Raw genomic sequence first — 14,882 nt, 5'->3', positions numbered from 1 at the left:
GCAGCTAAAATAAAAATAGTGACATTGTTGGTGAAGACAGAGAAACTAAATCTCTCATACATTGCTGGTGGGAACAGAAAATGGTACAGACACTTTGGAAAAAAAGTTTGACAGTTTCTTAAAAAAAAACTAAACAGACATTTATCGTATGGCTTAGCAATCATACTCCTGGGCATTCACCCCATAGAATAAAATCTTATTTCTACACAGAAACCTGTAAACAAATACACACAGTCATTTTATTTGTAATGGACAAAAACTGGAAACAACAAAAATGTTCCTCAAGAGGTGAGTGGATAAACAAACTGTGGTACATTGCTGCCATGGATACTTATGTAGTAATAAGAAAGAACACACTACTATGAATACACACAACAACTTGAATGGATCTCCAAATCACTTTGCTGAGGGAAAAAAAGCCAATCTCAGAAGGTCACATACTGAATGACTGCATGAATGTGACATTCTAAAAATGACAAAAATACAGAAATAACAAATAGTGGCTGACGGGGGTTAGGAATTTTGGAGGAGAGAGGTAGGTATGACTACAGGAGCAGCAGGAGTGGGATCTTTATGATGACAAAACAGTTCAGTATGTTGATTGCAGTGGTCCTTCCACAAATCTACATATGATAAGACAACATGAAACCATGCACACACATTGTAACTGTGTCAATCTCTTCATATTGACATGATACTACAGTCATAAATTATGCGACTCTGCACTATCTTTGCAATTTCCTTTGAATTTATCATTATTTAAAGTAAAAACTTAAAGAATATATCATCACGGTATATTTTCTATTGGAATAACAAACATCAACACTCACTTCCAATATCTGGCCTCAGCTTTTTATCATATTCTCTTAGCAACTTGTTGAGGATAAGAGTCACATCAGTGTCTTGGGACTTTGGAGCCAAGACCCACTTTTGGTTTGATGATGAATCTTCATATTCATCCTCTTCCACCTTCCTGGACCTGTAATTATGGCACAAAGTGTGAAGTATAAGTTGTAGCAATAGCTCCAGGAAGTGTCTTAAGCTTGGCCCACTCAAGCACCATTGACATAAGTAGAAAGTCCCCAATACTCACAGCCCAATCAATGGGTTACATCTAAAATGAAAACAAAACAAAACACATTTTAGAAAGAATCCAATTGGAGGAATGCCACTGCTCTTAACATGTCATGATGTTTTCATTAAATGTCACAAAATTATTCCTTGTGTACATTAAACTATAGACTGATAAGTAAATCCATGCCAGAAGGTCAGCCAAGCAGCAATCACCCTTGCTTGGATCCACCTTGAAAACCTCTGAAGGTCAAAACACAAATCTTCCAGATGTTTGTCAGATGGTGACTTTATCATGCTGTTTCCACCCCCTACTGCCAAGACCTCATTTTAGTTGAAGGTGAGAATAGGTTTTGCAGAATCACACTCACTGAAAAATAGTTGAGTCTGAATTCTGTTCTTCTTAAGGAGACTGGAACCTTCGGTCAAGGTAGACATGGGCACATTATCAGGTGGTCTGTTTGGCCAGCACTAATGTGTGGTGACAGGGAACAGAGATGGTGTTTGGTGAATAACTTCTGGCAATTTGACATGCCTCCTCCAACACAAACTGATTCATTTCTTACAGAGCAGGCTAATACAGACATTAAAAATTAAAATATTTCTAATATGTCTTAATCATTTGGCCCCTCAATAAATGGATCAAAATGAATGTTTGAGCACCTTTGAGCTTGTCTTGTGCAACATGACAGCTACCTCTCCTGGATGATACACACTGACAGGAGTACTTGAATGGAGAGGCATCAAAATGACAAGTTAGTTTTCTTAGCTGAGTGAGGCCACCTCAACAGCACAGCCTTTTGGGCTTGAAAAGAGGAGAGTCTCCTTCTGCATCAAAGCAGCATTTCCAGGTGGACTGCACTTACTAGGGCAAAAAAAAGCCTGTAAAACAACAAACAATTTTGCTTATACTCTGTCAACATAAATGCCTTAGTGACTTTTCACCAAAGAGAACAAAATATGGAATAGAAAATTGTATTGAGGTTTATTTGTCCTGACTTGGTATCAGCTCATTTCTGTTTAGCTTCCCAGAGAGAAGTCAAAATGTTAACATTATCCCAGGGCAACTGTGCTCTGGGACACAAGTTTCTTTAAGTTAAATTTTGGAATTGTCTAAATTATCTACAATGAACATGAAAGAAATGAAGGGAGTAAATTTTCAAAAATTTATGATCTCTACTTTGTTTAAATCCTCATAATCATATATATAATGTTATATTATAACCACATAATTATATCTATAGTATAATAGTTTATATAATTTTATGCAATATGTAATCATACATATATGTCATATATTATATACATTATAGTCTTTTTATGAGTGTTAACTAGCCTTAACCTAGATTAGGGCAGTGTCACATAGTCTAGTCTCAGATGACTATACACATTTATATAAGATTTTGAAAATGAGTACATGGTATATGTCTGGCAGATTGATTTCACTGAAGTTTTTCCTAGGCTTATCTTAAACTGTAATTATATTTCTTGAATATGTATCGGCTAGAAGGTTAAAATAAATCATCCATAGAAACTATAAATTGCTGTGAGTTTTTATTTGCACTTAACATTCACCATCAATAAGAACTTAAAAAATTTGGGACACATTCAAGAAGTGACATGTTGCATTTCATTATTTGTAAAACTGAACTTTTACAAATAACAATATAGAATTTAAAATGTCACTGTAGAATATTTTATCAGAAATATTGTCAGGAATATCATGTTGGGAAAAAAAAAAAAAAGAGAGGCTGAAGCAGGCTCTGTAGGACTTGGTTAGCTAGAAGCAATCATTGCCCACAGGACCTGGCAATTCATTCCACAGCAAAACCATTTGGGAGACTGGGGACAGAGGGACAGATCACCTTGGCAGAATCACATATAACATTCTCAAGACATGTTCCAACTCAGCCACAGTCCTTTCCTCTATCCCTCTGTTGTCTCTCTGCCTCTTTCTCTCTCTTCTCTCTTCTCTTTGCCTCCCATCCCTTTCTCTCTTACCCATCTCCCTAAATCCCCTCCCCCACCCCCAAAGACAGCTCACTCCACAGACCAGACTATGCTTTTTGTGCTCTGCTACTTTTTATTGCCCCAATGGTCATATGTACATAGATTGAGAACATTAACTCTTCATCAGTTCTCTATATATACACAGCCTTCGTTTCTGAAAAATTCTTTTAACTACTTCAAATGCAGGTATTATAATGAGCCTAATTCTCCCTCTAGTGGTGAGGAGAGGGTTTTCCTGAAATTGCATAAGCGTCTTCCTTAGAGGCCAAGGCAGGTGAGAGTGGGAGAGAGGAGGAAGGAAAAGCAGCAGCATCCTCTCCCACCCCTTTAGGAGGTCAACCAGGACCTACAGCTTGATGGCTGGGCTGGGGTACACAGTTGCAAAGAGTGGGCAGAGATCCCCTTGTCTCCTTAGAGACTGACACTGAGCTTTTCCCAATTCTGATCTTCCGTCAGTTTGCTGCAGGACTTCAGAGAATGAAATAAAAGCCTCACAGTGCTGATGTCAGACCACCAGCCCCACAGGAAAATCTTCCCTTTGATGAAAACCAAATCTCATCTCAGAGGACCCACTAGAATGTAAATAAAACACAAATGATCTGCTTTTCTAAGTGGGTTATATATAATCTTTACGAGTGTTCTGTTATCAGGATTTTGGATCCTAAATACTATAACTGCAATTAGCTTTTTCTTAAAAACAAACCAGCAATGTATCGTCATTTTTAGATGTTATTTTCACATCTTACACCTTCTCTTTGACTAGAAGGACAAAGTCTGAAGTGTTTTTAAATATTAAAAGGAGCTCCTGAACCTCAGAAATCAGTTAAGTGTCTGCAAGGTATCACCAAGCTCCAGGCATGACTTAGTGTGTTCTAATGCATAATAAGCACATCCATGGGGGGTCTGAACAGGGTGCTTTTCTATCCATGGAGTTGCCAAGCCATCACCACAGAGCACACTGTTAGAACATTTTCCAGGGATTTTGAACACCAGAAGGGCATTCCAGACTGCAAACAAGAACCCTCTCAGCATTAATAACAGTTATGAAAGATGACACTGGTCATCAGATTATTTTACATGTCTGTAAAACCCATTCAAAGAATGAAGACACTTTCAAAGGAGAGGCATATAGCAATATAATTAGTTTAAAATTTGGATTTTCTTGCAACTGATATACAACTTCTATTTTGAAGTCCAGGGAATGAACCAAGATAGAGAACATATTAAAATCATTACATGTGCCTTGGTGAAATTTAAGTATGAAGAATCCCAAGAAATTGGACACGTATTTGGGAATTCCCTAGAAACCTGACTGCTTCATGTTAGATACTAAGACATCTTCCTACTTCCTGAGCACATAAACTAATGAGGACAATGAGCAGTTTTCCTTTTAGCATATTAAGTATCTATAAATCTAAAGTATCTGTAATTAATGATATAACTCTGAAATATAGGTCACTTCATCCAGTTTGTGGCAACAGAAAAGATCATGTGGATATGACTTCAAATCTGGATTATATACTTCAGAATTCTACATTATGCCTGGTGCTATCTGCTGCTGGTCTCTCTGGCTCTAGACAGAGATACATCCAGGCAGAATCAATTTCAGAAAGTGGGCTTCCATTTCCTTCCCCAGTTCTCTCCTTAGACGGGAAGAAACTGGAGTTGAAAGGCCCAATGAGTACTATGCCTGGTGGAGAGAGCTGCCTGTGAGCCACCAGTTGACAGTCTCTGGCACACTATCTGCCTTTCACACTTTCACCTCTTAGTGGGGATAATGGTATGGAGGGGATGGCCAGGGCTTTCTTCTTCAGAGCCAAACACCCCTGCCAAAGGTGGGGAGCGAGACTGGGGCTCCTACTATGTCTTTTAAGATTTGTTAATGTACCTCCTTCCTTCCTTCCTCACATGAATGAAAATGTAAGCCTGTCATTGTCTACTGACACCTGCAGCGCTTACTGCCCATAGGAAGGCTCTCTAGTTCTCTAGCTTCCAGATACAGAAAATAAAGAGGTGTCAAAACAAGAGTGTTTAGGGGAAGTGGGTGTCCCAAGATTCTTGGGATGGGGATAGGGGGAGAGGCATGGAGCTGCTCTGATTTCCAAAGTCTGGGCCAGAGATCTAGTCTAGGAGACAGAACTAAAGAAACCAAACCCAGAATATCCTGTTATATTTACAGCAACAGGGTTTAACCCCTCTGGTCCCATCATCCTTCCACCCTCATGAGCCATCTTCATCCTTTCCTGGAGGTCTCTAAGCTCCCATTATTTGGTTGCTATTCTAGGATGCAGGTTATGGGTATTTATGGTAAGATAATGTCTTACAGTTGCCAAGAAAAGCCTTATTATCAAGTATCAACATGCTTTATGGGAGTAAGTGTGTATGTCTGTGTATGTGAAAACTGGCTCATCTAGAAGGGGTGCATGTGTATAGTGTGTGTTTGCAGAACCTGGAGAGGAGAATAATTTCTGAGAAGAAGGGTTCTTTCCCTTGCTCCAATCCTCTTCTGCCTGCCTCCAGCCTGGATGCTCTTTGCCAGTGTGATCTAAACTAGGCAGCTAGGAAATCATGACTTCTTAGTCCTGGGAAATTTCAGAGTGATGGAAATTATACAGAACGTCAGTCAATGTGTTTGTATGAACCCCTGGAACACTTGTACAGAGGGGTAAATGGGAGGTACACACCGCCGGTCATTTATGATAGTGATTTTCAAAACCCCTTAAAACCACCATATGCGAAAAGCTTCAAGAGAAGAGCCCCATTAATCTCAGAGTCCCCACATTCCTGGTTGCAGAGAAGGCTGCAGCCGCCCAGCCTGGAGAGGCAGATAGCCCTGTCAAAGGGGAGACTGGGACAGGTGAGATGCAGGCGGACTCCGTCCCCCCCGGGCCGGCCCCAGCGGGGCTATGCCGCAGCCCAGCCGACGGCGGGACGCACCGGGACTCCTGGCCGGCAGACAGCGCCCCCCGCCGCCTTCCCCGTCCCGCTCGGAGCCTCCAGGGCTGCAGGGCCCGGGCGCCACTTACCGGGCGTGCAAACCCGAGAACAGGCAGAGGAGGAGGAGCAGCTTCGGGGCCATGGTGCGGTGGAGCTCGGGGAGCAGGGTCTGGGGCCTCCAGCCAGGCGCGGCTTCCTCCGGAGCGCGGGCCTCGCCTCCGCGGGCTCTTCCCTCCCTCGCTGCCTCTGATGCCACTGACTGCGGCGCCACTCGGGCTCCCAGCCACCGCGGCCGGACAGGTGTGGGCTCGGGCGGGCCGCCGCGCCCCCGACGGCCCGCGGGTCTGCGCCCAGCTATGCGGGGTGCACGCGGGGCACCCTGCCACCGCGGCGCGCCGCCCCCGCCCGCTGCCCGCCGCGCGCCTGCCGCCTCCAGCCGCCTGGGCGCCGGGTCAGCACAGCCTGGTGGCGGGAGCGGGTGGGCTCGAGCAGTCCCTAATCCCGCCGCCCCGCAGCCCCGCGCGGCGCTGCCCCCTCTGCCGCGAGCTGCGCGCGGGTGCACAGGCGGTGGGCTCTGCGCTCGGTGTGCGGCCGCCGCACGTTCGGAGGTGGGGGCAGCAAGGCGGCCGCTCCTCTGGCAGCGCCTGCGAGGCGGCCCCGGCGGGGAGGAGTTTCCCCTATTACACGCCTGGCAACGCGTGCGGCGAAGAAAGCAAGGTTTGAATGGACTCAGAGTTTGAGGCCGGGGAGGGGGCGGGGCTCAGCGGGGGAGGGGAGGCTTGGGGATCCCATAGGAAGCCTTTAGAAGAATCCCAGGGATTGGCATCTCAAGGTTAAGAGTGAGCCCCGGAGTCCGACGCAGTACGTTCCTTCTGTCTTCTCAGCAAACGCGGTGGTTCTCCCGCGCTCCCTGACCGACTGTTGTCTGTTCTTCCCCGCGTGTCTTCAGCTAGGTAGCCATAGCAAACGGTTTGCTGAAGGCGCCCTTTCCATGCACATGCCCTGCTAGGTCTACTGAGCTCCTATGCACTACTAAGATCTGTGTGAAAAAAGTGGCTTCTTAGGGATATTTAGAAAAAAGCATTCCCAATACGGACCATCCTAACACATACAATAAACAGGTGGGGGAACACACACACACACACACACACACACACACACACACACAATTAAATGTAGGAGAAAGACTCACCCTAAGTCAAAAAGTAAAAGTCGTCCTGTTTTATTGAACCATGAAGAGCACTTCATTCAGTGTATTTTCACCACCCAAAGACAGAAAATTGCATTTATGTTCTCATTTGTAATAATCACGCCAAAAGCTAGTCTTTCGCCATGTATTACAATCTTTACAATGTTACCGTAGCCTAGAATAAATCCACTAAGAAGTTTGCTTTTGTACTGCCAAAAATAGCTCTTACAAAGTATTTCATATTTGAATTACTACTTATAGAATTATGAAAGAGTATGATAACTGTTTCATTAATATTGTCAAATACTTTTGTTCATAAAATATATAGAAGAATAATTGAACGTTGGTGTTTTCTCCTCTATTTTCAGTTCATCAATATGAACGTGGTCATACAATGGCATGGAGTGCAGTTGTTGGTGATGGCAGCATTGGTGATTTTAACAATGGAGCTGTAGCTGCCTTGGCATTGCCATCTCCCTGTCTCTGTGTGGCCTTGAGCTCACTCCAGCTCACTCCTTCTCAGGGCTCCTTCTGACATCTTCCTCTGCCTGCCACATCTCTCCTACTTAAATGCACAGACCCTATTCAGGTCTTATTTTCTAAGAAGACACCCAATATTCCTGTATCCCTCCACCTCCAGAACATCTTTCAGCTTCGGGGGATTGTGAGCCTTTATCATACCCTGCCCTAATCTCTAATTTTCTCTATCACACATCTGAACACTTTAAAAATCAGTTAGATAACCACTTACCATTTGTTAATTGCTTATAGAAATATGTCAAATGTTCACATAGTTTGTGTGCTGTGAGAAAAACTGCAAGTAAAGAAACAATTCTGGCCCTCAATTTTTAACACAGCAATAAGAAACACAAGTCAAAGTAATCAACAGACCTTAATAACATAATAGGGGTCCAGGGCTGATGTGAAGACTTTATGTAGATGAACTCATTTTTAACTCTCACTGCATTATTCCTATTTCAAAGATGGAGGGAAAAGTACAGAGAAGTTAAGTCACTTCCTTAAGATCACACAGATTGAGAACTGGAAGTTAAATCCCAGAGAGTCAGCTCCAATGTCTCAGTCATTTATTGATTGACTGATCAATTGATTGACTGATTAAAAAGAGAATGCAAGATAGGGAGAGGGGCAGAGGGAGAGAGAAAGAGAATCTGTTTAAAGGTTTGTTTTGTGTGTGTGTGTGTGTGTGTGTGTGTTTAGAAAGAGGAAGAGCGTGAGCAGGGGAGAGGGGCAGAGAGAGAGAGAGAGAGAGAGAGAGAGAGAGAGAGACTCTCAAGCAGGCTGCATGCTCAGCACACAGACTGACACAGGCCTTGATCCCATGACCCTGGGATAATGGCCTGGGCCAAAATCAAAAGTCAGATGCTCAATCAACTGAGCCACCCAGGTGCCCCTCCAATGTCCCAGTCTTAATCACTATGTCATGCTGCCTCTCAGATGAGTAGGAGCTCAGCACACAATTGTTGTTTGCTTCTTTGAACTAAGTTTTAGAGTCCTTGCTCTATTCTTTATTTAAAAAAAAAATTTTTTTTTAACGTTTATTTATTTTTGAGACAGAGAGAGACAGAGCATGAACGGGGGAGGGTCAGAGAGAGAGGGAGACACAGAATCTGAAACAGGCTCCAGGCTCTGAGCAGTCAGCACAGAGCCCGACGCGGGGCTCAAACCTACAAGCTGTGAGATCATGACCTGAGCCGAAGTCGGACGCTCAACCGACTGAGCCACCCAGGCGCCCCTCTATTCTTTATTACTTGAGATTAAGTAAAATGCTTACAAATTGTTTATAATAAAAACAGACCAGGGGCGCCTGGGTGGCTCAGTCAGTTAAGCGTCCAACTTCGGCTCAGGTCATGATCTCATGGTCTGTGAGTTCGAGCCCCGCGTCGGGCTCTGTGCTGACAGCTCAGGGCCTGGAGCCTGTTTCAGATTCTGTGTCTCCCTCTCTCTCTACCCCTCCCCTGTTCACGCTCTGTCTCTCTCTGTCTCAAAAAAAAATAATAAATGTTAAAAAAATTTAAAAAAATAAAAATAAAAACAGACCAATAGTTGTGTTTTTTTTTTTTAATTATCAGTATCATGATAAATATCCTGTTAAGTTTTTACAACTCAACCAGTGGAAAAGAAAATGTGATGCTCTTTTTACATCCCTGTGTTGTTTATCCTATTTCTTTCTTGAATATATTCAATGTATTATTATTATGAATGAATGCAATTTGAGATCTTCTGATATTTGGAATGCTTTGTTCCACTTATTAGACTTAGTGGGTCAGCTTGGTAGACATGAACATTTTACCTTCAAAACCCCCCTTCTCATGTTGTGGTCTGGAACAAAACAATCTCTTTCTTTCTTCCTTTCTTTCTTTCACTCTCTCTCTCTCTCTCTCTCTCTCTCTCTCCCCCCCCCCCCCTCTTTCTTTTCTCCTTTTATTTTCCTTTTTTCTCATAAATAACCTGAATTGAGAAGAAAGAAAATCCGAGGCAAGCCTTCTGGGCATAAGTGTAAAAGCCAAATGCAAGTTCCAAAATCTAGAATCTTCAAAGAACAAACTTTCAGGCTTTGATTTTCCTTTATCCAGTTTGATATGAAGGGTGGGGAGGAGGGGGAGGGAGGAGGTGAGGGCGGGAGGGGGAGAGAGAGAGAGAGAGAGAGAGAGAGGGAGAGAGAGAGAGAGATTCTTTACAGAGCATGCGCGGTATTCACTGTTTTGCCTCAGCTCTCTCCATCTTCAGCACCAGAGAAACTGACAGTTCCACTTAGGCGCGCGGGACTTGCATTCAATCCCAAATCACAGGAAAAGAAAGGAAAATAAAACGTAACAAAAGGAGTAAGGGTTGGAGACCCATAGCACGTACACTTCTGTAAATATCGAACATCTAGCAATGCATGCTGTTTGTTTCCAGCGTTTGCATCAGATCCAGACTCAAGGTTTCCGGGGAAAGACCCGGGCTGGCCCGTGCGGAGTGTGGGTTGAGCAGCATCTCTGCAGGAGGCGGGAAGGAACCCGAGGAGGTGGCCAGATTGGCTGCCTTGGTTAGGAATCCTCTTGCGGCTTCTCAGAAATACGTCTAAGGATTTTTTTCATGGCCTCGCTTCACCTCCTACAGGCGCAAAGGAGCAGAGCGAGTCACTGTGCTGAATATAACTGGTCCACTGCATCAGTTCTACATCTTATTCTTTATTGCTTCTGGACGTTGCGTTTAAATAAAAACTCTCCTGCTCTCAAAATTATACTTCTGAATTGTATTATGATGTTTCATAGCTGTTAAAAAAAACTTTTCCACCACACTTAAAATATTATCAAAGGAACACATGCAACAAAACGCACACATCTTAAAATTGGGGCTCAATGAATTTTTTACACATGTATATTCCATATGTATAAGACTAGCATGTGTATATCATCCAGATAAAGATATAGAATATTTTCCAGGTGCTCCCTCCCAGTGGCTGGGTCATCTTCCCGGTCAATACTACCCCTAGGTAAACATTATTCTGTCTTCTGTCACAGTAGACTGTGCCTGCTCTTGAAGCTCACATAGAATCATGTAGTATGTTCTATTTAACATGTGGTTTATCTCACCCAGTATAGTGTCTGCAAGATGTATCCATGTTGCTGCATGTAGCAGTCACTCCTTATGTTTTATTGCTGCACATGGTTTTCCACTGTGGTGTTCAATATACTACATATTATTTAGCTGACATGAATATATTGGTACATGTTTTTTGGTGGACATATGTGCTTATTTCTCTTAGTTATCTGACTAAAAATGGAATTTTTAGAAGGTATATGTTTAGTGATAATAAATATTACTAATAGATTTTCAATGTAGTTGTATCATTTTACCACCATTAGCTATGAGTGAGGTCCATACATAACTTCAGTGAAATGTAGCCGTATCACTCTTTTTAATTATAACCATCCTGATATTTTATTCCAATTTTAATTTCACTGCGCTCCTTCAAATTCTTACTAGCCATCATAATATTTTATGAACTGTCATTCAGGTCTTTTGGCCATTTTAAAACTAGCCTGTTCATCTTCTTTTTTGTTTATAGAAGTTCATTATGTATTTTTATATGAGTCCTTTAAAGTGCATTTGATGAATACCTTCTCTCAGTCAGTAGTTTGCCTTTACTATTCTCTGAATAGTTTTTTTTATGTTCAACAATTTATTTTATTTATTTTATTTTTTATATGAAATTTATTGTCAAATTGGTTTCCATACAACACCCAGTGCTCATCCCAACAGGTGACCTCCTCAATGCCCATCACCCACTTTCCTCTCCCTCCCATCCCCCATCAACCCTCAGTTTTCTCTGAATAGTGTTTTATGGACATTAATGCTTTGTGTACTATACAATAAACCATTGCCTACTCAGACATTGTAAATATAGTCTACCATGTTTTCTTCTAAAAGTGTTAGAAAAAAACTCGTGTTTTAGGTCTAGATTTCATTTCTAATGTTAGTGGATGATTTTATTTATGAATAATTGTTTACTTTTGTGCTGACAACTAACTGACCTAGAATGATTTATTTAAAACACCATCTTTTTCCCACTAAATTTGCATAAATCAGATGAACATATATGAATGCATCTTTTTTTTCTGGGCTCTATTCTCAATCTCTTTGTCTATACTTGCACCATTACCACACTTTTTAAAATTACTAAAGCTTTAAAATGGTTCTTAATATTAGTATTATTTTTAGTACTTTGAATTTATTTCTTTGGTTGCTCTAGGCTGTTTGCATTTCCATAGAACTAAGCTTACCCAAAAATTTTAAACTACTCCAAATTTTTCACAAGCTTGAAAAAGAAACTGATAAAAATAATACAAAAATTCAATATGATAGAATTTACAGTCCATAGTTGAAATTTACTAATGTTCCAATTACATCTTCAATAGCATTTACCCTTGTATACCCTAAGATCGCATTCAGGGTGACAGTGTTTATCACTTATTGTGTCCCTTTAGTCTATTTTTAATCTAGAACATTTCTTGTCCTTTCTTAGTCTTTCGTAACATTGATAGTTTCAGTAGAGAAAGTGATTTTGTAGAATGCACCTTGATTTGGATCTCTGTTCTGTTTTCTCATGTTCAGAATCAAGTGATGCATTTTTTGGCAGAAATCTGACATAAATAATGTTGCTTTTCTCAGTGCATCACATAAGAAGCACATACTGTTGGTTTGTCCTATTATGGATCATGCTGATCATGTAGTTAAATTGTTATCTGTCTGTTTCTCCATTGAAGTTACTTTGTTGTTGTTGTTGTTGTTGTTGTTGTTGTTTTTGCTTTTCTTTTTGAATGGTTGACTATTCTTTGGGACAAATTCTTTGAAAACATTTAACTATTTTAGTTTAGCTTATATTGATGGTTCTTGCCTGCTAGTTGTAAAAGGTAATTTTGTTGTTCTTTCTACATTTATGAGTTGGTATGCTATAAGAAAGCACTTTCCCTCTTCCTCTTATTATTTATAGCATAGACTCATGGTTTCTTGTCTTATTCAATGCATTTAATTCATTACTGTAATTATTTGTTATTCTCATATTATCCAAGATTTAGAGTAGAGTCTCTTTAAGCTGACTCCTGACTCCTTTTACTATGTCCTCTATATCCCCAATATAGTTTTGAGCACCTTCTTACTTTGTAGTACAAGATTTTCCAGATCTTTCCATAATTTTATTTTCCAACCCTTGAAGCCACAATTTATTCCTGGTTCCTTTTAATTGGGTATGATATTTAGAAAACAAGATCTAATTGTTCTGAAGTACCATTGCTTTGAGGCTTTCTAGAGGACTGAGCTAATATATATATATATATATATATATATATATATATATATATATTCCCATTCCCAGTTTTTATACCTCCAATAGCTTTTGTTTGTCTACTTGCAGTGGCTAATATCTTCTGTATAATGATAAAGAGTAAAGGAAATAGTGGAGGAAATTTCTTATCCCAAATAATAATGGAAAGCCTGTAGGATATCTTCATGGGAGACAGATAGAAGGAGAATAAGGAAAGACCCACAGCTAACTATTTTTTGAACTGTTGTTTTTGCTTTAAATCAGAAAAGGATGTTGAAATTTTTCAGGCTTTTGTAGCATGAGTGGAGACAATCAAATTATTCTTCATAGATTATTGATACAGTGAATAATAATACTGAATTTCCTATTACTAAACCATTCTTACACACTTGAAAATAAAGTTTGAAGTTTTTCTTTATTTTCTATGTTTTGGAACAAGTTTTTTTTGCATTGGAATTATATGTCTTTGAAAGTTTAGTAGAATTCTCCTGTGAAGACACCTGGCTCCTCTCTCTCTCTCTCTCTCTCTCTCTCTCTCTCTCTCTGTGTGTGTGTGTGTGTGTGTAGAAGTATTTTGATAAAGTTTTTTTTCCCCCTATGGAAAATGGCATCTTTAAGTTAAAGCTATCTTTAATGAGGTTAATTGCAGTAAACTGTATTTCCTCCAAGAAATCATCTATTATATCTGTGTGTTTTTTAAATGTTTGTTCATTTATTTTGAGAGAAAGAGAGGGAGAGAGAGAGAGAGAGAGAGAGAGAGAGCATCCACAAGTTGGGAAGGGGTGGAGAGAAGAGGAAGAGAGAATCCTAAGTAGGCTCTATACTAAATGCAGAGCCTGATGTGGGGCTTAATCCCAGGACCGTGGGATCATGACCTGAGCTGAAATCAAGAGTCAGATGCTCAACTGACTGAGTCACTCCAGCACCCTTGTTTCCATGTTTTTGAATAAAGGTGTACTAAAGTACTCTCTTTTTGTTTTGACTTCTTTTTTTTTTTTTTGCCTCTGTATATATAGTATCATTTCTTATTTTGTGTGTGTTCCCTTTTTTTTCCCTTAAATGGATTGTATATTTCAGTTTACTTATCACCAGAGTTTGGGTTCATTAGTTAGATCTACTGTTTCTAAATGCTCTACATAATTAATTTCTGCTTTTATCTTTATTATACTTACCTTGTGCTTTCTTTTGGTCTATTTCATTGTTCTACTTCTAGCTTTTTGAGTGAGAATTTAATTCTTCCACATTTTTAAATTTTTATTAATATAAGTGTTTAAGAATATGAATTTTTCTCTGATATGCTTTAAGTGTATCCTGTACACCCTTAAATGTAATTTTTAATTACATTTGATTTTTTTAAATTTTGGCAATTGTTATGTCTCCTTTTCATTCCAGTATCAGTTAATAGAAGAATTTTTAAATTTCCAGTTGGAAGAGACTTTTTTGAAATGTTTTTGAAATTCTTTTCTTTTATTTATTTGAGAGAAAGAGACAGAGAGACAGAGGACAGAGAGACTGAGCTCGAGCAGGAGAGGGGCAAACAGAGAGGGAGACACAGAATCCGAAGAGGCTCCAGGCTCTGAGCTGTCAGCACAGAGCCTGTTGCAGGACTTGAATTCACAAACAGGGAGATCATGACCTGAGCCCAAGTTGGATGCTTAACCAACTAAGCCACCCAGGCGCCCTTTGAATTTTGTTTTAATTTCTGGTTTTATTACTTATGAGCAAAATACTATCCATGAAATTTCTACTCTAAAAATTTGCCGATATTTTTAATATAAATGGGTAAACTAATAAATAGTTAATTTTGCCATTCCATGTCTATTTGAGAAGAAAGTTTGTTTATTT

General features: G+C 40.3%; 1 protein-coding gene across 2 annotated transcripts in view; it reads right to left on the bottom strand.

Moving 5' to 3' along the window:
• GABRG3 (gamma-aminobutyric acid type A receptor subunit gamma3) overlaps positions 1-6,238 on the bottom strand; it is a 734,373-nt gene extending 728,135 nt beyond the window's left edge. For both annotated transcript variants that reach the window (XM_042988303.1, XM_042988304.1), the window contains exons 1-2: positions 6,108-6,238; positions 831-979 (exon numbers count right to left, since the gene is read on the bottom strand). In XM_042988303.1, coding sequence (XP_042844237.1) covers positions 831-979; positions 6,108-6,160 — 202 coding nt within the window. In that variant the 5' untranslated portion in view covers positions 6,161-6,238. The remainder of the gene's footprint in view (positions 1-830; positions 980-6,107) is intronic.
• Between the last annotated feature and the right edge of the window lie 8,644 nt (positions 6,239-14,882).

Source organism: Panthera tigris, chromosome B3, assembly GCF_018350195.1.
Source record: "Panthera tigris isolate Pti1 chromosome B3, P.tigris_Pti1_mat1.1, whole genome shotgun sequence".
Taxonomy (NCBI): Eukaryota; Metazoa; Chordata; class Mammalia; order Carnivora; family Felidae; genus Panthera; species Panthera tigris.
This window is presented reverse-complemented; position numbering and strand designations above follow the sequence as displayed.